Here is a 26,727-nt window from a genome sequence, read left to right as displayed (position 1 = left end):
ATCACCGATTGAAGACGGGCATTGATGACGGATTCTGGGATTCTAGAACAATACAATCTCGGCCTGCAGATCCTGTCAGCAGGAGAGAGAAGAATGTGAGGAAAGGTTGCTTTGTTCCCTTGTGTCTGTGCTGCGGAGTGTTGGCCGAAGCACCGATACTTTAGGCAGTGACTTCTCTACAATTTGTTCAAGTAGTTGAATGTGCAATAAAACAGAAAGACAAATTGAGAGGCTATGGTGTTCAGCCTGAAGCGATGTACTGAGATGGGCATTGCTGGGGAAGGGTGGGAGATACTTTTTACACTGTACCAATTACATACCACGTTGGACGATTCCAGTGCTCTCCTGGCCGGCCTCCCATCTTCCACCCTCCATAAACTTCAGCTCATCCAAAACTCTGATGCCCGTACCCTAACTCGCGCCAAGTCCTGTTCACTCTTTACCCCTATGCTCACGGACATACATTGGCTCCCGGTCCGGGAACGCCTCAGTTTTAAAATTCTCATCCTTGTTTTCAAATGCCTCCGTGGCCTCGCCCCCTCCCTATCTCTGTAAGCTCCTCCGGCCCTGCAACTCTTCGAGATCTCTGCGCTCCTCTAATTCTGGCCTCTTGCGCATCCCCGATTTTAATCGCTCCACCATTGGCGGCCGTGCCTTCAGTTGCCTCGGCCCTAAGCTCTGGAATTCCCTCCCTAAACCTTTCTGCCCCTCTACCCCTCTCTCCTCCTTTAAGACGCTCCTTAAAACCTTCCTCTTTGACCAAGCTTTTGGTCACCTGTCCTAATATGTGGTTCGGTGTCAAATTTTGTCTGATAACGCTCCTGTGAAGCGCCTTGGGGTGTTTTACTATGTTAAAGGCGCTATATAAATGCAAGTTGTTGTTGTTGGACACAATGGTGCCTGTGCTGCTTGATTGGCCGGATGTGTTGTCTGTCAACAGAAACAGGCGAAGGCTGAATCGTGCGATGGATAAATTAGGAGAAATCTCCCTCAGGAGATTAAATAGGTGGGGTAGAGTCCATGATAGAATAAATTGTCTCACAGTAAAACAAGGCCGCTAAGGGAACTGTATCCTAGCAACAGCCAACACCTTCAAGAGAGATGGGGAGAAAACCAGAGAACAATAATAAAAGCTAAGCAGATGACAAGGCAGGATGGGTTTGCAAAGGAGTGGGATATATGCCGAGTGTATTATAGAATCAGGCACACACACTTCCTAAAATCAGTCCCCGCACGCTGGTTCTCCACAGCTGCACGGTCATCCCGAGAGCCAGGGAAAAAAAAGATTTCATTAACGACTCAGCTCAGTGTTCTTTCTCAGTGCGATACAGTAATCGGCTGTGGCTCAGTGGGTAACACTCTCGCCTCTGAGCCAGAAGGTTGTGGGTTCAAATCCCACTCCAGAGACTTGAGCACAAAATCTAGGCTGACACTTCAGTGCAGTACTTGAGAGAGTGCTCACAGGTGCCACTTCTCGGATGAGACATTAAACCGAGGCCCCGTCTGCCCTCAGGTGGATGTAAAAGATCCCATTGCACCATTTTGAAGACGAGCAAGGGAGTTCTCCTTGGTGTCCTGGCCAATATTTATCCCTCAACCAGCAGCACTAAGAAACAGATTATGTGGTCATTATCACATTGCTGTTTGTGGGATCTTGCAGTGTGCTTTGGGATGTCCTGAGGTCGTGAAAGGCGCTATATAAATGAAAGTTCTATCTATATCTTCAGGTCAGCCGACAGTGACAGCTACGTCAACAGCAAAATGGTGCGACACTGATAGCTATAGCAGCTTCTGCCACAAATGCTGCACCAATCCCAGTTTATTGCAACTATTATTTCTACAGTGGAAAATTCAGATCTTTCTCAAATCCTGTTCACTTTCCCAAATACATTTGCCACAATCCATGAAGTGGAGCCCCCCGGCAGTCAGTCTGCTGGTACTGGAGGTTACCTAGCAGTTATGGGTATGTGCACAGAAGACAGGTGATTGAACTGTTCAATGAAACCTAATGAAAACCTGCCCGACAGGCTGACACTGATGGATGGGCTCGTTGATGGACAGCTGACGATGGGCAGAGATCTGTACCTGCGCTCAGCCTGGGGTCCTGGAACCGCTCAGAGCTGAGGTTTAGTTTCTGAACGGCTACATTGACCCATCCCAACCCCGATTATTGAAAAATAATTTTTTTTGGAATCGCTTTTGGGAAGTGCCTCTGCTGATTTGTTCTGGGGCCCTGGTGCTGTTGAACCAGCCTGCTTACTTTACAAGGTGGGATTAAGAGTGATCAGCATGCCTGCAAGAGCAGGCCGAGAACAGAGAGGGGGGGATGCTCAGGAGGCATTTCCGCTGCCTCTTTCACCACAGAAATGAAAAATGCACTTTTGTGAAGATTTTAACACAGCTGCACGTGTGCACCAACAGTCATCAAGAATCATACATCACAGGAGGAGGCCATTCGGCCCATCGTGCCTATGCCAGCTCTCTGAAAGAGCGATCCGATTAGTCCCATTCCCCTGCTCTTTCCCCAATAGCCCTGCAATTTTTTTCCCCTTAAAGTATATATTCAATTTTCTTTTGAAACTTACTATTGAATCTGCTTCCACCATTCAGGCAGTGCATTCCAGATCATAATAACTCACTGAGTAAAAAAATACCTCTCCTCATCTTCCCAATGCTTTTTTTTGCCAATTATCTTAAATCTGTGTCCTCTGGTTACCGACCCTCCTGCCAGTGGAAGCAGCTTCTCTCTATCTACTCGATCAAAACCCTCATAATTTTAAACACCTCTATTAAATTTCCCTTTAACCTTCTCTGCTCTCAGGAGAACAATCCCAGCTTCTCTCCACATAACGGAATTACCTCCTCCCCTAGTACCATTCTGGTAAACCTCCATGTGCACATACAGTCATCCTGGAAATTTTTTAAGCTTTATTGTTTTTTCTCTCACTCTTCCTCCTTCTTCACTTTCTCTTTTTTTTCTGCCTCCCTCCCTTTCTGATTCTTTGCCTTTCACTTTTTCTTCATGTCTTTTTTTTCTTTCTCTTTTTTTAACTTTTTATCTTTTGCTCTCTCGACCAGGGGAGAAGTTGCTGATTTAATAACTCTTGTGCTGAGTGAGGCAATTTCATCCGCAGTACTCAATTCTAATTCTGCCACGCCAACATAAATTTATGGAAATTTATTGTAATGAGCATATTAATATTCGCTTATTAACGTGACCCTCCATTCAGCAGAGGTGGATGGAATCATATTTTTTGTGGCAAGGTAACTTGGGACAGTGTGGACATAAAGATCGAAAGCAAGATTCGGACCTTATATGTTTTAAAGGTGTACTGTCACTTGTAATTGTTGGCTTGCAAACTGGAACATAGGAACAGGAGGAGGCCATTCAGCCCTTCAAGCCTGCTCCACCGTTCAATTGGGTCATGGCCGATCTAAGCCTCAATTCCATTTATCCAGCTGAGCTCCATATCCCTTGATAATCTTTGCCTCACAAAAATCTTACTGATCTCCGTCTCGAAAGCTCCAATTGTCCCCCAGCATCCGCAGCCTTTTGGGGAGAGAGTTCCAGATTTCTGCTGCCCTTTGTGTGTAGAAGTGCTTCCTGATTCCTCTCCTAAATGGCCGAGCTCTAATTTTAAGATTATTTCCCCTTGTTCTTGATTTCCCCCATCAGAGGAAATAATTTCTCCATATCTACCCTATTGAATCCTTTGAACATCTTAAACACCTCGATCAGATCACCCCTCAATCTCTGATATTCAAGGGGATACAAGGCAAGTTTATGCAACCTGAATCTTCTCTATGAAAAGAAACACCACATGTGCACAGTTCTGGTCTCCATATTACAGAGAGGATAAAGAGGCATTGGAGAGGGTGCAAAAAAAGATTCACAAGGATGATACCAGAACTGAGAGGATGTCCTTATCATGAAAGGCTGAACAGGCTGGGGCTCTTTTCTCTGGAGAAGAGAAGGTTGAGGAGTGACCTGATGGAGGTCTTTAAGATACTGATAGGATAGACATAGAGAAAATGTTTCTACTTGTGGGGGAGTCCAAAACTAGAGGTCATAAATATAAAATAGTCACTAATAAATCCAATAGGGAATGGGCAATAAATGCTGGCCTCGCCAGTGACGCCCACATCCCGTGAACGAATAAATTAAAAAAAATTCAGGAGAAACTTCTTTACCCAAAAAATGGTAAGAATGTGGAACGCGCGACCACAAGGAGTAGTTGAGGCAAATAGCGTAGATACATTTAAGGGGAAACTAGATAAACACATGAGAGAGAAAGGAATAGAAGGGTATCCTGATAAGGTTAGATGAAGTAGGGAGGGAGGATGCTCGTGCAGAGCATAAACACCGACAGAGACCAGTTGGGCCGAATGACCTGTTTCCCTCCGACAGCTTTGAAGTAACGCGATGTCCTCAAGCATCATTGATAAAATGGTGGAGGTTGGCTCCCCTTGATGGGTCAGTTGATAAGTATGTTACTGAGTCATGTGGGCCAGGGAGGGCCCAGTTTCAATCCCTGATCTGTGCTGAGTTAGTCAAGCTACTGAAAAATTTACACCTGTTGAATTTCTGTTTGCCCCTAAGTTGGGGGAGTGGGGGGGGTGGTTGGTGGGTTGCAGGAGAGGGAGAAAAATCAGCCTGGATTCCCGTTCCTAACCTCTATCGGGTGACACCTGCAGGATACCGTGCCTGTGTGCAGACCTCGGGTGATGGTGGGATCGATGCCCCTCACAGTCGAATAGCAGCCACCACCCAGGCCTGTGCAAGAAGAATTGTCACTCAGCTGAGGTATAGGAGGCTGAGGTATCAGTGCCTGTGGAGCTGACTAAATCTCAGGGGAGGAAGAATCAGCCAAAAATAATCTCTCGGATCATGTGTAAGAGTTAAGCTGGCAGAAAGCCTTTCCCCAACCGGATGGCAGTGTTCCTTCAGCCTGCAACTCCTTCCGTTGCAATCAGACGCAACAGTACCCAATGAGGCTGATCTGATCGGCATTGCAGAGAATAAAAGGCTCGTACACAATATGAGGGCCCTGCGTTCAATCAAGATTAGGTTCCCTCATGCAGTGATAATGGGAAAGCAGTTTCACTTAAAAGGATTTGTTGTCTTCCTGATTGTATTGTAGAGATAGGCTAATGACAGTACAAATGTACTTTTTACTGTACTCGGGAGAGTTTCCAGCTTCCGAATCCTTTTCTTCAGGTGCCAACGCCTGTAGGATGGGTCCCTCTGGTCCTGAGCGCATGTGCCTCTGGAACAAAAGGAACATTTTGTGTTTTCCTTCCCTCCGCTGCCCCCTGCCAGATTTCTCCACTCTTCTTCTGAAGGCATTAACTCCGTGCTAATGTAACGTTTTATGAGCACAGACGCCCACCGCACCTCTCCCAATTTCAGGACATTGAGGCTGGCTGGAGCACCGGCGTAGCTGAGATCAGCGAAGTCAACAGGGTTTGGGGGTTGAACCTGGGATCTTTCTGACCTGCATGGATCAGCTACTTACGGGTTCGGGACATTTTGTTTCAAGGAGGGAAGAATTTCAGAACATAAGGATGTTGTTAGGCATTTTTTTTTTGGTGAGCTATTTTTATGTTTCAATCGTGTCCCCTTTTCTCCAGCCTTTGGACTCTCTCCGTCCCTGGGTGACATACTGGCCCCAACTAGTGTTCATCTATGACTAACCTCTTCTTTTAATTGAGAACTCGCTCACCTGACGAAGGAGAAAGCCTCCGAAAGCTTGTGATTTTCAAATAAAACAGTTGGACTATAACCTGGTGTTGTAAGATTCCTTACATTTGTCAATCCCAGTCCATCACCGGCATCTCCACATCGTAATTGAGAAGCCACATGAAGGGCACTCAAGCATGGATAAAATAAAAACAGAAAATGCTGGAAATACTGCTGGTCGATAGATTTTTGGACTCTGGGGGAATCAAGGGATATGGGGATTGGGCGGGAAAGTGGAGTTGAGGTCGAAGATCAGCCATGATCTGATTGAATGGCGGAGCAGGCTCGAGGGGCCTTATGGCCTACTCTTGCTCCAATTTCTTATGTTCTTATACTCAGCAAGTCAGGCAGCGTCTGTGGAGAAAGAAACACAGTGTTAACGTTTCAGGTTCAAGACCTTTCATCAGAACTGGAAGAAGTTAAAGAGTTAACAGTTTTAAAGCAAATACAGAGCCAGGGAAAGTGAGGGGGAGGTGGGGAGAGGGAGGGAGGAAAGAACAGAAGGGAAGGTCTGTGATAGGGTGGAGGGCAGAGTGATTAAATGACAAAAGGGATGATGGTGTAAAGCAAGGAGGGTGGTAATGGGACAAGTAAAGAAACAGAAGATAGGTTGAGAGGAGCTGTAAATGGCAGCAGCAGAACCATTACCAGCACCTGCAGCAAATACGTCCACCTGAGAGGGCAGACAGGGCCTCGGTTTAAAGTCTCATCCTAAAGATGGCACCTCCGACAGTGCAACACTCCCTCAGTACTGCACTGGGGAGTGTCAGCCTGGATTATGTGCTCAAAGTCTCCGGAGTGGGACTCGAACCCATGATCTTCTGACACAGGCAAGAGTGCAACCGACGGAGCCACGGCTGACACTGCAGCTTATGGCTCCCGTGGATGAATCCTGCTGCATGTAAATCCTTGCAGCTATTTAGATGGCAATGGATGGGTCATGCTCGAGTTCCCAAGGCCAGGCCAACAGCGAGAAGTAATTAAATGGCAATGTTGCTGAAACAGAAAGAAGCTGTGTTTATTTTTTGCACTTTCTGTGGCCTGTCAGTGTTGCCCCAAGGGTAGGAAACCCTACAGATTTGTCAAAGCCTGTAACAGCCCGGACTGTAAACACATCCCTGCACTCAGCGCGTATAGTCAGTATTAAGGTTACAACTGACATTAAGGGATGTACGTTAATGGTACACAACACAGTTGATCCAGGAATCCATTATTGAGTACGTTAAGAATGATGTTTGTCATAAAGCTGTGATTCAATTCATTTGCTAATCTCTTTCCAACCGTGGCGAATTTAACTTGCGAGCAAAAAAAAAAAATGGCATCTTACGTAATGAAATTTTTACAAGTGTGATACCAGATCTGAGAGGTTATAACTATCAGGAAAGACTGAACAGGCTGGGGTCTCTTTTCTCTGGAAAATAGAAGGCTGAGGGGTGACCTGATTGAGATCTTTACAGTTATGAAGGGGTTTGATTGGGTAGAAGATGTTTCCACTTGTGGCGGAGTCCAAAACTAGGGACCATAAATATGAGATAGTCACCAATAGACTCAATAAGGAATTCAGGAGAAACTTCTTTACTCAGAGAGTGGTGAGAATTTGGAAATTGCTACCACAAGGAGTCGGTGAGAAGAAAAGTATAGATGCATTGAAGGGGAAGCTAGATAAACACATGAGGGAGAAAGGAATAGAAGGATACGTTGATGGGGTGAGATGAAGAGGGCTAGACAAGCAAAGATCTTCCCTTAATTCATCATAACCAAGTCCAATGAGCCAATTTCCATAGGTCGACTTGACAGCACAGAATTGGGGTTTACTGTGTGGGGATTAGGACCATGAATCCGAGCTGATTCTTTCCCCCTCTATAACCCAGGGCACTGAGGCCAATTGTAGTTCCCCTAACTCGGGATGGACCTGGGCTCAGGCCCAAGGACCTGCTGGTTCCCGCGGCTCAGCTCCGTGTTCCCTTTATCCTCACCGTGGCCTCATTTTGTTCCAGGTGCACGAGGAAAGACAAGTGCAAGCGCTCCACCGAGGACCGAAGGTTTGCCTCCAACATCGAGCAGTGCGTCAGGCTCACCGTTCACCCGAGCAACATCTCCGTGTCCCAGTACAGTGTCCTGGTAAGTGCCCCCCACCACCCTCCGCCATTCAAGAGGGAGATGGTAAGCTGTTATTTCTTCAATATTCTTCATTCAAAAATATTTCTTAAAAGCATGGTGGGGTTGGGGGGCGGGGGTTGGGGTGTGTGAGGAGGAGTTTGCTGCTATTTTATCAACAGGAATTGGACATTATAGGAAGGATATTGAGGCTGTACAGAGGATACAAAGCAGATTCACTGAAACGTTGTCTGGTATGAGGAAATGCAAATACAAAGAAAATATGGAAAAATTAGGTCTTTTTTTATGTTTGAACAACATAGATTACGGGGCAATGTGATAGAAGTGTTTACAATTATGAAAGGATGGGAGAGGGTAGAAGGAAGCAGCCTGTTTCCAATAGTTGAGGAGTCAAGGATTAGGGGCCATGGATTAAATAGAGGTTTCGATCAGAGGGCAGGAAAAACTTGTTCACACAGAGAGTTGTGAGGCTGTGGAGTTCACCTCTGGTGTTAGTAGTGAGGCAGACACGCGATCAGATTAGATTGGTTGGATGGATGAAGGAAAAGGGGTTGAAGGGATGTGGGAACAGAGTGGGTAAATGTAATTGGAACTATTTGCCCGCGTGGAGGGTAAATGCTGACATGGGCTGGTTGGGCCGAACGGCCTGTTTCCGTGTTGTAACTTCTGTGGATTGTTTACTTTGTAGCGATGCAATGACATTTGCTGAAGTGAATCATATCATCAGGACACTAAAGTTCACCCTTGTGCAAGGTGTCACTTCACCACAGGAAAGCTCTGCCCTGACTTTCCAATCACAGTTACCCCTTGAACACGAGATTGTTTTTTTAGCCTCCCATTGTGAGATGAATGGGCAATCCCTCCAAAGCCCTGTGACCATGCCTATCTTACAGTATGTGCCAGGCTCCATGTTAAAGTCTTGCCTGGGTACAGTAGCGTGGTGGTTATGTTACTAGACTAATAATCCAGAGGAGGTCAGTTCAAATTCCACCATTGCAATTTGAGAATTTGAATTCAGTTTTTTAAAAACCTGGAAAATAAAAAGCTGGTCTCAGTAAAAGTGAGTGTGAAACTGTCGTAAAAAACCCAACTGGTTCACAGCTTCTTCAACAGCATCTCCCAAACCTGCAACCTCCACCACCTAGAAGGACAAGGGCAGCAGGTGCATGGGAACACCATTACCTCCAAGTTGTACCCACCCCGACTTGGTCATAAATCGGCCATTCCTTCATTGTCACTGGGTCAAAATCCTGGAATTCCCGACCTAACAGCACTGTGGGAGCACCTTCATTGCATGGAACTCTGCGACGGTTCAAGAAGAAGGCCCACCACCACCTTCTCAAGGGCAACTGAGAATAGACAATAAATGCCGGCTTTGCCAATGACGCCCATATCTCAAAGAATGATTAAAAAAAAAACTCCCTTATTCTTCAACTAGTAAGATGGGAACTTCTCCGTCCATCTGAACAGGCAGACATGACAGTGGTTAAATATCTCATCCACTCCCCTCAGTACCACACTGAAGAGTCAGCCTAAATAATCTGCTCAAGTCTGCACTGGGACTGGAACCCATAGCCTGACTTAGAAGCAATACCACTGACTAAGCCACGCTGGCACTGAAGGGAAGCTTGGGCATGAACTGCAAGTTGGGTGTAACTCTGGTCCCTTTGCTCACGGCTGAACATTCAGGAGATACAGCAACAGAATGGCAAAGCGCTGCTCAGTCCCTGCAATGTCCTGTTTTCTTCCCATGTCCTAATTGATCCAGCTTGGAAGGACGAGTGATCCCATCAGGATTTGAACCCAAGTCCTTCTGGCTCTGAATACATCGCTGAGAAAACCAGAAGTGAAAGTGTGTTCGCACTGCCCCTCCTCCTCCTCCTCCCTCCTCCTCCTGAGGAATTGGTGTCTCCGTGGGTTTACCAGAGCTGCCAGGACTGCCTGCTAATCTACGGAACCACCCAGTCCAGCGGAAGCAATGTGATCACTGTCGTATGGTAACGACTGGCCTGCTTTGAGCTTGTCTACTGCAGTACATCAAATTAGTCTTGTTGAAAGCACACCAATTATTCTTGTGTTTCAGTCGTAACACTCCATATGTTTAAATAGCTTTACAGTAACATTTGACACTCAGTCTCCATTCTTATGCTCTTATCCTGTTTTCCCATTTGAGAGAAAGCCTGCATTCCCATTATTTCCAATGGCACCCTTCAGGTTTGATTAGAAAAGATTTGTTCCAGGTGGTCGTGCGATTGTTGCGTCCTCTCTGTTTGAAGTGATGCAGACTTGGAAGAGGGGGTGAGGAGAACAGTGAAAGTGAGAGGCCCAATTGTGTGGCCGTGTAATTCACCGAAACTGATATCCAGCTCCGTGTAATTTGAGCAGGAAATGGAAAAAGGGACAGTGTATTATTTTAAAACATAGGTTATGAAATTATACCTTGCCAGCTTCCATTTGCTGATAAAAAATGACAGGTTTTGTATTCCAGCAGCAAATTATTTCCCAGCGCAGCCTGCCAACATCACTTGCTCTGAAATGTAATTTGGGGCCTAGGAAAAAAAAAAGTGTCTCCAATTTGCAGTGGAAATTGTAAGCGACAGGTTATTATTTTGTGGCCTTGAATTCCAGCCACAAATTCTTAATTTTTTTTTTTGTTTGTCAGGACAGATAGGTCAGGAAGAGAGAGAGAGAAAAGCTTTGTACCTGAGTGTGCCTCTTGAGAAAATTAGTCCTGAATTTTTGTGTGGGCCTTGATGGGAGGCTTTTACCCTTGAGAAGTAATGCACAAAGTCAGTTGCAAATGGGAAGGGGTTTCATGTGGGCTGGCCCATTGAAAGGAAACCTGAGAGAAGAGTGTCTCTGTGGATGTGTTGTGACAGCAGGAATGTTCTGGAAGGAACCTTTGAAAGTTCCTGGAAGAACAAATAGTATAATTACCGCCTTTCTCGTATGTTACAAGATGACACTGTACCTGCCCTGTGGAGAGCAATCATCAGATTTTTACGATAGAGGCTTTCAATATAATGGAGGCCCTGAGGATCCAGAAACAATATTCATCATGAATTAAACAACTGCCGCCACCTGGGTAATAGTTTTGAGGTGATAGTCGAGATGTAGATTGATTCGATCATCAGCACAATAATCTTATTGTGGCACTGACCACTTCTGCCATTGATTTTTTTTCAAAGAAAATGAGGAGTTGGAGGTCACGGTGGGTTAGACACTGGCCTTTCATGCCTGGGATCTGGGTTCGAGTCAGCCCAGATCGATGGGATGAAAGTCTCTATCTGCTGGCTGCTAAGTGCCTTCACGTAAATGAGTTTGGGCAGCCTCGGTCTAGTTCTGTTGGCGGCCGTGCTTTCCCTCCCTAAACCTCTCGGCCTCTCTACCCTCTCCCTCTCCTCCTTTAAGACGCTGCTTAAAACCTACCTCTTTGACCAAGCTTTTGGTCACCTGTCCGAATATTCCATGTGGCTCGGTGTCAAATTTTGTCTGATAGCGTTCCCGTGAAGTGCCTCGGGATGTTTCGCGACGTTAAAGGCGCGAACAGGGTGTTGTTGTTCCCACAGCACAAAACTGTTCCTAATTTGCCGGTAATTGGCCATTTTACTTGGAGGCTGCAACATGGCTGGTGTGGGAAATAGAAAAACTATCGCACAGTCGGAGATGTTCTTCTGAGGTTGGGACGCAGGCATATTGTTGAGCAGAGTAGAGTGAGCTTTGCTCTGCATCTGGTTGTGCCGAACCTGGACTGGGAAGGTGCTGAAATGGGAAGTGTTCCATTGCCCAGCACCAACGTCCCTCACCACTACAACAAAAAAAAAACTGGAACAGAGAATAATTTAAAGTGAGACTGTAACCATCCATGTCAAAGGGCAGGGATGTGGTGTCCATGGTGACCAGAATGGTGGCAGCCCTGCCAAAAACAGTTCCTGTGTCAGAACACTCTTCACGAGAGGTGAAGCCCTCACATTAAACCAGTGGCTCAGAACTGAGGGGTTTCCATGGTTACTCAGTATCCTGCTGCTGGCCATAACTGGAACGAGGAAATATTTAAGATCTTAAAGAGGGGGATAATTGGCAGCTCAATATCCCTCGATATAGAGTTTTCAGGCAGGATAGAGTGGGTGATAAAAAAGGAGGGGGGTAGCATTATTGGTTAAAGAATCAATTACAGTTGTGAGAAGGGATGATATGCTAAATGGATCATCGATCGAGGCCATATGGGTTGAGCTAAGAAATAAAAAAGGGGCAATCACACTACTAGGAGTGTACTATAGACCCCCGAATAGCGAAAGGGAGATAGAAGAACAAATATGTAGGCAAATTTCTGAGTGCAAAAATAAGAGGGCAATAATAGTAGGGGATTTCAACTACCCTAACATCAACTGGGATTCAAACAGTGTGAGGGGCACAGAGGGCACAAAATTCTTGATCAGTGTCCAGGAGACCTTTTTTAGCCAGCACGTGACAAGCCCAACAAGAGGGGATGCAATTCTAGATTTAGTCCTGGGAACGAAGATGGGCAAGTGGGTAAAGTGGTAGAGAATACAAAAGCAGGGATGTAATGATGGAACTGTATAAAACGCTGGTAAGGCCACAGCTGGAGTATTGTGCGCAGTTCTGGTCACCACATTACAGGAAGGACATAATTGCTCTGGAGAGAGTGCAGAGAAGATTTACAAGAATGTTGTCAGGGCTTGAAAATTGCAGCTACGAGGAGAGATTGGATAGGCTGGGGTTGTTTTCCTTGGAGCAGAGGAGACTGAGGGAAGACTTGATTGAGGTGTACAAATTAATAAGGGGCCTGGATAGAGTAGACAGGAAGTACCTGTTTCCCCTAGCGGAGAGTTGAAGAACGAGAGGACATAGATTTAAGCTGATTGGCGGAAGGATTAGAGGGGACATGAGGAAAAACTTTTTTACCCAGAGGGTGGTGGGTGTATGGAATTCACTGCCCGAATTGGTGGTAGAGGCAGGGACCCTCAACTCTTTTCAAAAGTACCTGGACCTGCACCTAAAGTGCTGTAAGCTACAGGGCTATGGATCAGGTGCTGGAAGGTGGGATTAGAATGGGCACCAGGTTGTTCTTCGAGCCGGCGTGGACACGATGGGCCGAATGGCCCCCCTTCTGTGCTGTATGTTTTCTATGGTTCGATGGTTCGATTTGCTTCTGTTCCTGAATCAACAGGATCCGACACTGAGATTCTCGTCGTTCCCCCCTCCCTCACTTCAGTGTTGTGATGTTTATTTTATGCTCGTCTATTTCTCTCACGCCAGCCGCACGACATATAGCTTAGCTCAGTGGGTAGCACTCTCACCTCTGAATCAGAAGTTTGTGGGTTCAAGTCCCACTTCAGAGACTGGAGCACATAATCTCGGCTGACAATTCAGTGTAGTACTGAGGGAGTGCCGCACTGCGGGAGGTGCTGTCTTTTGGATGATATGTTAAACCGAGGGCCCCGTCTGCCTTCTCAGGTGGGTGTAAAAGATCCCATGACGCTATTGGAAGAAGAGCAGTAGAGTTCTCCCAGTGTCATGGCCAATATTTGTCCTTCAATCAACACCCGAAACAAATGACCTGGTCAATTTTTTTCATTGCTGTTTGTGGGACCTTGCTGTGCGCAAATTGTCTGCCGCATTTCCTACATTACAACAGTGACCACACTTCAGAAGCATTTCATTGGCTGTAAAGCGCTTTGGGATGTCATGAGGCAAAAAGGCGCTACATAAATGCAAGTCTTTCCTTTTCACACACATTCAATTCCTTTTTAAAGAAATGATAGATGCATCTCACAGTGAGGAAATAGATACGCAGACTAGCAGGGTTCCAGGTCCGATTGCCGGCCTCTGCTGGAGTCCAGCTGGAGTGGGAACAGCGGTGTTACAATAAACCTCAGGGTTTTTTGAGTCAGCCAAGGTTTTCAGTTCTGATCCATTATCCAGTGACCCATGTTGGAAGTGTGCGGAGGTTGGACAGGATGAGGCTCAGCTGTGAGGCCCTCCTCATCCCCCCTCCCCCTCCCCCTCCCCCTCCCTCCCCCCTCCCCCTCCCCCTCCCTCCCCCCTCCCCCTCCCCCTCCCTCCCTTCCTCCCTCCCCCCTCCCTCCCCCCTCCCCCCCCCTCCCTCCCCTCAAGCTGAATATGATGCTGATATTCATTGCTTGGGCCTACCCATGAACTGTAGGCATCAGAAGGTGAGTAACACCAGTGGAACCCGACTGCAGGAGAGAAAGGGCGCAAAGTGGGGGGATGGGGGGCGTGGGGGGAAAAGTTACATGGAATGTACAGCACAGAAACAGGCCATTCGGCCCAACAGGTCCATGCCGGTGTTTATGCTTCCCACAAGCCTCCTCCCACCCTTCTTCATCTAACCCTATCAATCCCATCAGTTGTAAAAGTGGAGAAAAATAGGAAGAAAAGGCTTGTTTTTTGTAGAGTTATCTGATTATGATATAAGTCATATATTGCATTGTAAGTAAAGGTTAGGTGGGGGAATGCTGAGTGAGGGGAAATACAAATGAGGTGCAGTTGGAAACTACGAGAGGTATGCTTTGCACGTTGGTGTCCATTCTGACAGAAGAAGTCTTTTTGATGTTAGTTTTCTCACCCTTCCTTTCCCAGCTGGTGCTCGAAGCTCACAACGTACCTGAGCTCTCCGCAGGAGTCAACTGCTTGTTCGAGGACTTTGCGGAGATGGACGGCCGAGTGTCGGGGAACGTGATCCAGTGCTTTTCACCGGCAGAGAAGGAGGTGCCTCGAATTCTGACCGACAAAGGTAAGAGGCCAGACCTGGAGGGCGCAGTGTGTCCATCTGGACACAAGAGGGGGAACTGGGAGTTTCCTGCTGGAACAAAATCTCTTGCGGCATTCGTGTTACTTATAACAGCCAAAGGCTTTCCCAGCATGTGAACAGTGTTTATAAAGACAAACCTGACCGACTGAAAAGTTTCACCCTTGCCTCAGCTGTGACTCATTATGCTCGATACTCAACTCCTGAAAATTGGAAAAGGATGATCATAGAATCTTGAACTGTGGTTATGGAACAACATGGCATGACTCGCTCGATTAGACCAAGAACACTCTCCCAAATATCTAATTTCCTCTGTAGAATTTATTCTTCCTTTCTCCTTCTTCCACCTCCTGTCTGTTTCCTTCATCCCTCTCTTGCATCTCTCTCTCTCTCATTTTTCATAGAATCCTAGAATCAGACAGCAGAGAAGGAGGCCATTCGGCCCATCAAAGAGCTGTCCAATTAGTCCCACTCCCATTGCCATGCAAATTTTTCTGTATATTCTATATATATATATCTTGCATCTGTGCATATTTTCCCTTTTAAATTCCTATGTTCCAGCTGACATTAGAAGCTGCCGATGCAAACGTATCCTGTAATTACATCCCCCTCCAGTGCTACCAGTGACGAGAGAGCGTCATTACGACGTGACAAGTTTACATAGGGAATTCCCATTTTAAAAAAAACGTGAACATAGGAATTAATAGTGGGAGGGAGAAAATAAGGGCAGAATGCTCGACTTCACAACGGACTGAATTATGTGTGTGCGCACCTTGGACCTCTCACCCCACTTCACCTGACAACTACACTTGGTCTTGACTCTCCGTGTCCAAGGGAGGTCGACCGGTATGTTAAATTTGCTGCGTTCCATTGTGCACTCCTTGCTGAGGGACCGCCCTTCTGTGGCACACACAGTCACGCCTGCAGCTGCACACTTCTGCCACCAGATGGAGTTCACATCCTCCAGAAGCTGCCGATCCCATTCTTGCACCGACAAAGCATCATGAACGGACCCTGGGAAATCTGCTTTGTCCATGGGAGGGATCTCCGAGTATTGATTAAAAGAAACTAAACGGCATTTAGTTTTATTTTCGCGAGCTCGCTACCTTCCCAGAGACTGGACGATTCCCATGGCACATTCCTTTCAGTCACTTGACTCTTAAAAAGAGAAATGGCCGTTTCAGAAAAAAAATTAAAAAATAAAAACGGCAGCGACTTCTCACCCCACGTGCATTATGACCCACGATCTTTCACCTGGGCTTTCTCAGTTCATGTCTTTTTACACCAGGTTCCTGACTCCAATCTTGATGCAGGCCTTTCGTTCGAAGCCTCTAAACTCTCACTGAAGACCCATTATGAGTTGAAAGGTTTGTTTGGGAAAAAAAAAAGCTGTAAACTGATTTTTTTTTTACAAGAACCTCGCGCTTAAACGAACTGGACCCATTGAAACAAATGGGGAGAAAACTGGTACCTGAGGTGTATTGCTCTTCAGAAGGAACAGCGAGCTGTTGAGAGGAGTAGTCTGCATTAAACTTAATAGAAAAATCAATTGCGGCTGAAACTATGTGTATGACAGTTCAAGTAGATGTGGACGCGGCTGACTACTGCACTGATCAATAAGACGCAACCATTGCATTAGTTGTGCGTATCCCTCTGTATTCTCTCAGCTGGGAGGATGGTCGTGCCTGAACTGAGGCTGCCCGACTTGTTAAGCCTCATTTCTGGACCTTGGTATACCAAAGGCTGACAATTAACATGTTTGGCCCACATGCGACAGTGTCCTGGACTGTGTTTACAGGCAGCTGGTGGGCCCAGGAAAATTTCTGCCTCCTTGTCCTGACTGGGTTTGTTTGTTTTCTCATTTTATTTTTGGTTCAGTTTCTCCTTGCTCCATCTGCTCCCATCTTTGGTTGGCCGTTCTTTCAGCTGCCACATTTGTGTCCTTTGATCCACACTTGCTGGATCCCTCCGCCTTGCCTCCTCACTCCCCGGATCCCTCCGCCATGCCTCCTCACTCCCCGGATCCCTCCGCCATGCCTCCTCACTCCCCGGATCCCTCCGCCTTGCCTCCTCACTCCCCGGATCCCTCCGCCTTGCCTCCTCACTCCCCGGATCCCTCCGCCATGCCTCCTCACTCCCCGGATCCCTCCGCCATGCCTCCTCACTCCTTGGATCCCTCCGCCATGCCTCCTCACTCCTTGGATCCCTCCGCCTTGCCTCCTCACTCCCCGGATCCCTCCGCCGTGCCTCCTCACTCCCCGGATCCCTCCGCCGTGCCTCCTCACTCCTTGGATCCCTCCGCCATGCCTCCTCACTCCTTGGATCCCTCCGCCGTGCCTCCGCACGCGCTGGATCCCTCCGCCATGCATCCTCACTCCTTGGATCCCTCCGCCGTGCCTCTGTACGCACTGTATCCCTCCGCCGTGCCTCCGTACGCACTGGATCCCTCCGCCGTGCCTCCGTACGCACTGGATCCCTCCGCCGTGCCTCCGTACGCGCTGGATCCCTCCGCCGTGCCTCCGTACGCACTGGATCCCTCCGCCGTGCCTCCGTACGCGCTGGATCCCTCCGCCATGCCTCCGTACGCACTGTATCCCTCCGCCGTGCCTCCGTACGCACTGGATCCCTCCGCCGTGCCTCCGTACGCGCTGGATCCCTCCGCCATGCCTCCGTACGCACTGTACCCCTCCGCCGTGCCTGCGCACGCGCTGGATCCCTCCGCCGTGCCTCCGTACGCACTGGATCCCTCCGCCGTGCCTCCGTACGCGCTGGATCCCTCCGCCGTGCCTGCGCACGCGCTGGATCCCTCCGCCGTGCCTCCTCACTCCCTGAATCCCTCTAACATGCTCCTCCACCTTTGCTCCAGAGCTCTTAATAACCAGACTCAACAAGAATCTGTCGATCTCGGTCTTGAAAGCTCCAATTGACCTCCAGCATCCACAGCCTTTTGGGGGAGCAAGTTCCAGATTTCCACTACCCCTTGTGTGAAAAAGTGCTTCCTGATTTCACTCCTGAACGGCCTAGTTCTAATTTTAAGGGTATGCCCCCTTGTTCAAAACGCCCCCACGAGAGGAAATAGTTTCTTTCTATCTTCCTCACCCCCCAGGTGTCACCCTCCAAAGTGTCACCTTGTGTTACCGATGCCTGAACAAAGAGAGAGCCAGTTATTGAGCTGCAGTTGGAACGTACAAGTGATGAAACTGCACTCTAATTGAGATCAGCAGTTTATAACTGGAGACCATTTGGCTAGGAAGAGGGCCTTAAAGGGACAGGCCAAGTTAGCACCTAAACATTGAAACCATGCTACAGACCCTGGACGACCCTGAAGCAGCACCGATGGTGATCTGTTGCTATGGGCACAGCTATCCTGCTCAGTGGTTACGCTTCGAATTGCCGAAACCAAATTAATTCAAATTGATGCGGTTTCTCAATGCCATTTACTAATTCATCACCTTTAATGGGAAAAATAATATTAATTTTCAGACTTTTCCATCTGTCAATATTTTAATTACATTTTAAATTATGTGACCGGTTAGATTCACAAACTAGCTGATGTGCTCAGAAAGCAGGTCAGGATTACATACAAAATGTAGAGAGACTCAAATAAATATTAAAGTAATTAAACAGGAAAAAGTGTGTATCGGTGGATAGACACACTAAATGGGGAAATGTCTTAGTGTCAATAAAACTGTGTTCCTTCAGCAAATTTATGATTAAATTGAAAAAAGAAAGCTGACCAGGTTTTCACTGGAAAATCAATTTTGAGTGAGTTCTGGACAAATATGCTCCCTCCAAGCCAAGAATTTCCATGCACCATTCCGATTCATTCACATTCTTCCCAGGAGTCAGCCATGGCTCAGTGGGACTCTCGCCTCTGAGTCAGAAGATTGTGGGTTTAAGACCCATTCCAGAAATTTGAGCACAAAATCTAAGCTGACACTTCAGGGAGTGCTGCATTGTTGGAGGTGATGTCTTTTGGATGAGACGTTAAACCGAAGCCCAGTCTGCCCTCTCAGGTGGATGTAAAAGATCCCATGGCACTATTTGAAGAGCAGGGGAGTTCTCCCCAGTGTCCTGGCCAATATTTACCCCTCAACCATCATCACCAAATCTGATTACCTGGTTATTATCTCATTGTTGTTTGTGGGACCTGGTAGTGTGCAAATTGGCTGCCGTGTTTCATACATTACATCAATGGCTACATTTCAAAAGTACTTCATTGGCTGTAAAGCACTTTGGGATGTCCTGAGTTTGTGAAAGGCGCTATATAAATGCATATTCTTCCCTCCTTTTATTATCCAGACATCTTGATCTGAGGTGAAGATTCCTAAGCAAAGCAGATTATTTTCGTTGGAAGACAAATAAAGAATAATACTTATGTAGCGCCTATCACATCCAAACCACTGCACGTGCAATAAATTTGAAGTGCAATGACTGTTACGTTATGGCAAACACGGTCACCATTTTTCACACAGCAAGATCCCACAATCTGCAATGTGATGATTGACCAGCTAATTTGCTTTTGGTTTGGGGTGAAGGATGACTGTTGGCCAGGACACTGGGAGAACTCTTTGCTTTTCTTTAAGTGTCCTGTTGTCCCCTTGCCTCATGAGGAACCATGCAGGTGGGACATCTCATTTTAAAGGACAACACACCTCCCTCAATATCGCACTGTCGTGCCAGCCTGGATTGGGCTCAGATCTACAACCTTCTGGCTGAGAGCTGAGGGAGCTTACAGCCTTCTGAGTGAGTCAGTCTGTCACTTGAGAAACAGAAGTGAGGGGCACAGGTTGACCGATGCTGACTGGAACAAGGGGAGAACGTGAAGTGCATCAGGGAGCACTAGGTTAACACCAAGCCTGGGTTTGAAGAGCCTGTAGATTGTAAGAGAAGGGGAAGACTGGGGGAGGAGTTCTGCAATTTCCTGGGAGACAATGAATGAGAGTGATGCAGCGCACGATGCAATTGCCCGTGGCGAGGTACGTCACATCATGTGGTGCTGAGGCTTCCAGCTGAGGCATGTGGAAAGTTCATTTACTGACTTGTGCTGAATTGTCATTGTGTCCCTGAGCTCCAGGAGGAAAAAAAGGATTGCTGTCCATTGCTGGAAAGTGTGGGTGTTGGATGAGGATGAGGTTTGATGTTCTCTCCCAGGATCATAGGCACAGCAGTAAGCCATTCAGCCCCTAGAGCTGTTCCACCATTCAGTTAGATCATGACTGATCTGTATCTTAACTCCATCTACCTCCCTTGGTTCTGTATTCTTTAATACCCTTGCCTAACAAAAATCTATCATCCTGAGCTGTGAAATTTTCAATTGATCCCCAGCCTCAATGGCTTTTTGATGGGAGAGAGTTCCAGATTTCCACTTCCCTTCGTATGAAGAAGTGCCTTCCTGACACAACCCCCTGAACGGCCTAGCTCTAATTTTAAGATTAATTCCTATGGAATAATAGCCTGTTGGCTCTTGGGATGGACTCACACATGAAGAATGGTCAATTGAAGGAGTGAAGGAGGGCACTTTGTGCCTGTGGAACCACACCTCAGCTTGAGTCAGTTCCTTCAGGAGAAGAGATATTAAGAAAGAAGGCCGTTTATGTATTTGTTCCACATTATCACACTTGTGGCCTGAGGAATGCATTCTGCTGTTTGTCGTTGGCTTTTTTGTAACCCAGAAGTAATACTAATGATGTCACATGACAGTTTACCCAACCTCATAGTTGTCACCAGTAAATTCTTCTACGTCCTTTATTGTAGAACAAGAACATGCCATATGAATATAATTAACAGCTTGGGAGCAGCAGCAATACTGGAAAAATAAATTAAGTGCTGATGTCAAGAAGCCAGTAATCGTCTTTCCCTTAGGGGCTAAGGGTTAATTACCAGTCCCTGTGCTGCCTGTCAGCAACTTGGAGCAGAATCAACAGCTGACAGAAACCTGATCTTAGCGCAGTCCCGATAAAGCAGGACCCACTTACAGTAAACCCCGTCTTAGCACAGTCTCGATAAAGCAGGACCCACTGACAGTAAACCCCGTCTTAGCACTGCCCCGATAAAGCAGGACCCACTTACAGTAAACCCCGTCTTAGCACAGTCTCGATAAAGCAGGACCCACTGACAGTAAACCCCCTCTTAGCGCAGTCCTGATACAGCAAAACCCACTGAAAGTAAACCTAACCATGGCACAGCCCTGAGACAGCAAAACCCACATAGTAAACCTAACCTTAGCAGATCCCTGATATAGTAAAACCCACTTATAGTAAACTTGATCATAGTGGGGAGGTTGCTGCAGATTTTTTTAGATGCTCCTGGATGTTGCCTTATGGGGTTCTCTGCTGGTGTACGAGGGGACTATCACGAGCACAGACTATAAAATGTAAGTTGTTCACTCCTAATGGACTGCTGATTTCGGAATCTGTGACACATTAACTATGCAAATATTTTGATAACACTAAAGCAATTTGAATAAATATTTGCCGACATGGTAAGTAACCAACTAATTTTTTTTTAATATCGTAAAATGTCTTACTGCCATCAGCTGAGTGACATTTAATGACTGTCAATCAATCCTTAAAAGCACTTCATTTGTTGACATATCATTACATTCATTTTTTGACATGTTAGCACCACCTTCCTGCCCTCTCACCATATTTCTCAATCCCTTGCCTCTCTTGAAAGAAAGCAGTTGCATTTATATAGTGCCTTTCACAACCTCTGGACGTCCCACAGCACTTCGCAGCCAATGAAATGCTTTTGAAGTGTAGTCACTGTTGCAATGTGGGGAAACACGGCAGCCAATTGGTGCACAGCAAGCTCCCATAAACAGCAATCTGATAAATGACCAGATAGTCAAAGAACCACAGCATGGAAGGAGGCTATTCGGCCCATCGAGTCCATGCGGCTCGATGCAAAAGCAATCCAGCTTGTCCCACTCCCCCGTCCTTTCCCCAGAGCCCTGCAAATTTCACAACTTGTTTTAGTCTGTTTTCTGTCTGTTTGTTCTGTCTGTTTTCGTGATGCTGGTTGAGGGATAAATGTTGACCAGGACACATTACCTTTATGTTGTTGGATTCACGCTTCTGTTGACTTAATTCCACAAATCTATTACCATTTGGGTGAAAAAGCCTTGCCTAATCTTTTTATAAAATATTTCTCCTTTGCCCACCTCTCCTGAAGGCATTGACTCCTTGCCAGGATTGGGTGGTGATGACCATCTGCTGCCATGCCCAAGTGGCCATTACTCAGCCTTGTGAGTGGGTGTTGGCGAGCCATTCGACTGCGAGGGCATCACAACCAAGCTCGATCCTGTCCTCACCGCACATGACCAGAAGGGTTCTCTGGATAGTGAGTCATTGCCCAGTCATGGGGTGCAGTGTCCAATTGCAGAGCCCCGAATTCCACCCCGACTGAGATGGGCGAATTCAGCTTGGACTGGGGCTCAACTTTGGCTCTTTACTGACCTCCATAGCTCAGCTCCTCACTGCCCTGACTGCCTTCTTTACTCCGATCAACCCCCTTTTCCCGGTCTCCGAATCCTGCATCATGGCAAAAAAAACTTGCGCCAATCTGTGGTTTCAGTCCCCTCAATAATTGGATTGTGAAAGTATTAGATAAGGTAATTGTATTCATTTCGAAAGTGGAATTATGCAGATATAATTAAAGAGGTGTTACCGTTTATCTTGAAGAGGGAGAATGACTATTACAGCTCGTCAGCGCCACGCACAAAGCTATGCCATTCCTTTTATTACCTCTTTGCCTCCAAAAAAAAACACAAAAACGTTTTTTTGCCAAGCACTTTGCAACAAAGAGAGCTCCTTTAAGAGCCCAGTGTAATTAGTATTACACCACTGCTTTGATAGAAACATTTTATTCCTCCCCCGCCCCCACCCCCACCCCCACCCCCCACCTCAAAGAGAGCCAACATTGCCATCAGATACCCGTGATTAACCATGTGGCAATGGGCATGGTCGCTGACAAAAAAAAATACATTCCTATAGTGCTGTGTCGGAGAATGATAGTCAGAACTGTCTTAACCCTTAGACTACCAGCAGGTCTGGGAAATTTCTATCTCCTTGGGCTGGACAGATTTCAGTAAACACACAGTGATGCAAAACAAACACTAATATTACAGTAATAAAATTGCTTAAATGCCAGTAACTCCAAAAATAAATACCTAAAATACAATTTGAATAAAATATTAAAAATGTAAACTTGTTCAATTGCCCTTATCCTGTTGGCCCTTTTACTTCGTTCCATTCTGCCCTTTTTACTTTATTGTCCCTTCCCTACCCCTCCCCTAACCTAATCGCTCTTTGTTAAACCGAGAAATAAATTCAAGGCCTTCGATTCACCACCTATCTCCTCGCGGCCATTGTCCATCTTGGACCTGAGAGCAACTTTGAAAACAGTTTGTTCTGATTGGTTAAATACCAAGATCTAAAGTTTCTTATCTTAGCCAATCATAATCGAGAGCACTGATTATTGACGTCATATGACAAACACAACCGCAGAACCTCTGATGAATTACTTGGGAAGTGTGGTCGCTGTTGTAACGTAGGGAAGCACAGCAGCCAATTTGCGCACAGCAAGGGCCCACAAACTGCAATGAGCCAAACACCAGATTGTTGGTTGAGTGATACATCTCAGCCTGGACACGAGGGGAAACCCTCCCTGCTCTTCGAATGGTGCCATGGGATCTTTTACGGAAAACAGGGTCTTGGTTTAACATCTCTTTTGAAAGACGACACCTCACCGCTCCCCACCTGAACAAACAGATGGGGCCTCAGTTTAACATCCAACAGTGCAACCACTCTCTCAACACTGCATTGAAGTGTCAGCCGAGATGATGTATTCAAGGCCCCTGGAGTGGGGCTTCAACCTCCGCACTTCTGATTGAGAGGCAAGAGTGCAACCCACTGAGCCAAACTCATTTGTGGGGTCGAAGTGTTAAGGGACGGAGGTAATTATTTTCCGATTGCAGCAGATCCCCACAACCTACCACATAGTTTGCGGCTCCAGCATGAGCAGAAGACTGCACACCCACTCCCAACACTTCATTCTCCCCGATTTCCAAACTCATTGCCGTGCACAGGGCCTAGCTTACGGTACAGTCTATCTCGAGAAATTATCTCGTTGCCGTGCTGGCAGGAGGAGGCCCAGCTCTGGGTGTTGTTCAGCAGACCATTAAAATGAAGTATTTAACAAGCCTGTCAAAACAATCAGGAGCAGATGGTTAACAATGAGCAGCGCTAACAGGAAATATATTATGTAAAATTTAGATAGATTAATTGTCAGTCGTGATTTGTGTGGATTGATTTATCTCTTTTTCTGCTGCGGCTCCACTCAGTAGGAGCTACGGGATAAATGTTATGTGTTAGCACTCCAGGTGTGGAGCCTCCATCGACGGGAGGGCACTTTGGACAGCCGGGTGTGGAGATGCGCCCACCTGGTTCAGGCGCCTTCTCATTTTCTGTTTATTAATTTTAATAGCTGGACAATCGGGCGGGCCGTGAATGGGGCAAGCCGGACTCCTCGCCCTGTTGTCCAGTCTGCCACCCCCTCTCTTCCCCCACCCTCCCATTGAGCAGGGTTCCAATCAGAGAGTGCTGATTCGAAGCATTTACCCTGGGAAGGCGACTCACAGGGCGCGACACGGTGAATGCATCTGTCAATTTATAAGAGCAGGTTCCAATGGAAGTGGCCCTGTGATTGTGCCTCTTGTTCACACCCGCAGGCCGGATTTTTTGGCAACTGTGGAACCACGGCGACACCCAAGTCGTGTGGAATTTTTCCACTTTGCCGTTCTGGCCGGGACCTTCTCTGAAGTCTGAGGGAGAAACCTGTTGACCAGCAATGGGTGTGATCAAGGCGGCGGTGCTGATGCAAGTACTGGTAGCTCGTCACCTGAGCGTTGTTGGGAGTTTGCCGCAAGCGGCACCCAGCGTGGGGGCTTTCAATGCCTCCAACCGCTCTGGAGCCAAGCTGTCCATGGCCTCCGATAGCACTCTTGCTGTCAGCCCTACAAAGTAAATGGAGTGGAAAACCTTGAGATTGAAGTCCGGGTACCGTACGAGCCAGATGAGGTTAACCCTTTTCCCATCGGTTCCATTCAAAGCAATTCACTGTGGAAATACAATTGCACGGTTCATATCTCCTGTATAAAGCCAGCAAAAGGCACAATCAATGCAGTGAGGAACGATAATTACATAGTCGATGAGATAAAGGACAGTAATCGCATAATCAATGGGACAGGAGGAAAAACATAATACCAAGGTAGGACAAAGACAGTAAATGACTTAAGTCATCAATTAGGGAATAATTATCGATAGGTTAGGTGTAAGCATTGCTTTTGTAGAGTACGTAAGTACTATGGACTGAACAGCAGTTTAAGCTATCGTGCAGAACAGTAGTACAAACCGAGTCCAGCCGTGCAGTTCCTCCTCTGTTGGAACAAACCTGCTGATCTGCACGAAACCAATGAGACTGCAGCAAATATGGTTCTGTGAATGTGCCGTCGGGTTACTGTTTAATTAAAGTTAAAGTTGGGGGGGTGGGTCTTAGGATTTTGGATTCTGTGTCTCTGTGGAGCCCGGCAGGGACTGGCAACTGACATGGGTAGAGTGCATGCCCAGAGACTGCTCTCCCGAAACACGGCGATAAATCCTGTAAGATATAAAAGTACTTGGAAATGATAAGGAAAACAAACCGTAAGAATACTAAGACCCTATCCCTCAGCTTGCCCCATGTCCCTTGAATCTGTCTGTCACTCACCCCATCTCCTCTCACCTGATGTCCCCCTCTCTCCCCCCATGTCCCTCAATCACTTTGCTCCCATCCCCTTCACCGCTCCGCTGGCCTCTCTGTCACCCCATGGACCTCAGTCTCTTCTCTCTCCACATCCCTCACCCACTTTGCATATTCCTCATTTCACTCCCTCAATATCCCTCACCCCACACTCTTTTAATACCCCTCAGACTCTTCTCTCACCCCATATCCCTCACTTCACTCAACCCTCAAATCCCACACTTCTTTCCCCACATCGGTTGAATGTTGCATCTGAAAGACTGCACTTTTTAAAAATTTGTCAATGGGATGTGGGTGTTGCTGGCAAGGTCTAATTGCCCTTGAGAAGCTGGTGGTGAGCAGCCTTAATTCATGCGTGTGGTGAGTGCTGTTAGGAAGGGAGTTCCAGGATTTTGACCCAGCGACGATATACTTCCAAGTCGGGATGGTGTGCGACTTGGAGGGGAACGTGCAGGTGGTGTTGTTCCCATGTGCCTGTTGCTCTGGTCCTTCTCGGTGGCAGAGGTCGTGGGTTTGGGAGGTGCTGTCGAAGAAGCCTTGGCGAGTTGTTGCAGTGCGTCCTCTGGATGGTACTGTAGCCACGGTGTGCCAGTGGTGAATGCCACTTATCAGCCTAAGCTTGGATGTTGTCCAGGTCTTGCTGCATGCAGGCACGGACTGCTTCATTATCTGAGGGGTGCAGTACTCCCTGAGCATTGCACTTGAGTGTCAGGCTAGATTTTGTGTTTCAGTGTTTTGGAGTGGGGTTTGAACCTACAACTCTTCTGAGTGAGAGGCCAGAGTGCTACCCACTGAGCCACAGCTAATACCTTGTCACTGTTTTGGAAAAGTCTAATCCTCAGCTGTAAGCCTTCAGGCAGCTGTCTGTGAGGGGCAGTGCAACCAATTGCCTCTGTATTTTCCGACTTGCTCACAAGGTGTCAGCTGTGGCTCAGTCAGTAACACTCTTGTCTCTGACTTGTGAGTTCAAGTCCCACTCCAGGCTGAGGCATTCAGGAAACAGTAATCATCATATTACAAGGTTTGGAACAGCGATGGAAAAAAACATAGACAAAACTCAAGTGGAGGAGGGTTAATTTCTAAGAGTGTGATGAGAACAGATCTGGCCCAAGTAAAATTGGAATTAAAGAATGGCATCCAAAACTGTAATTGAGCAATGTGTGGGCTTCAAGCAGGTGATTCTGATACAGACAAGGTACATTCCTACAAGGGAGAAAGGTAAGGCAACTGAAAGCCAGAGCTTCATGGATGGCAACAGTAAGATGAAGCTGAA

At 46.9% G+C, this 26,727-nt stretch overlaps 1 protein-coding gene across 4 annotated transcripts in view; it reads left to right on the top strand.

The window, feature by feature from the left end:
• Positions 1 to 26,727, top strand: part of plxna4 (plexin A4) — a 552,119-nt gene that overhangs the window by 337,023 nt on the left and 188,369 nt on the right. For all 4 annotated transcript variants that reach the window (XM_068005167.1, XM_068005168.1, XM_068005169.1 and 1 more), the window contains exons 6-7: positions 7,738 to 7,861; positions 14,483 to 14,636. In XM_068005167.1, the coding sequence (XP_067861268.1) occupies positions 7,738 to 7,861; positions 14,483 to 14,636 (278 nt within the window). The remainder of the gene's footprint in view (positions 1 to 7,737; positions 7,862 to 14,482; positions 14,637 to 26,727) is intronic.

The sequence above is a fragment of the Heptranchias perlo genome, chromosome 24 (genome assembly GCF_035084215.1).
Source record: "Heptranchias perlo isolate sHepPer1 chromosome 24, sHepPer1.hap1, whole genome shotgun sequence".
Taxonomy (NCBI): Eukaryota; Metazoa; Chordata; class Chondrichthyes; order Hexanchiformes; family Hexanchidae; genus Heptranchias; species Heptranchias perlo.
The sequence above is the reverse complement of the archived record's forward strand: the minus strand, read 5'-3'. Positions and strand labels throughout refer to the sequence as shown.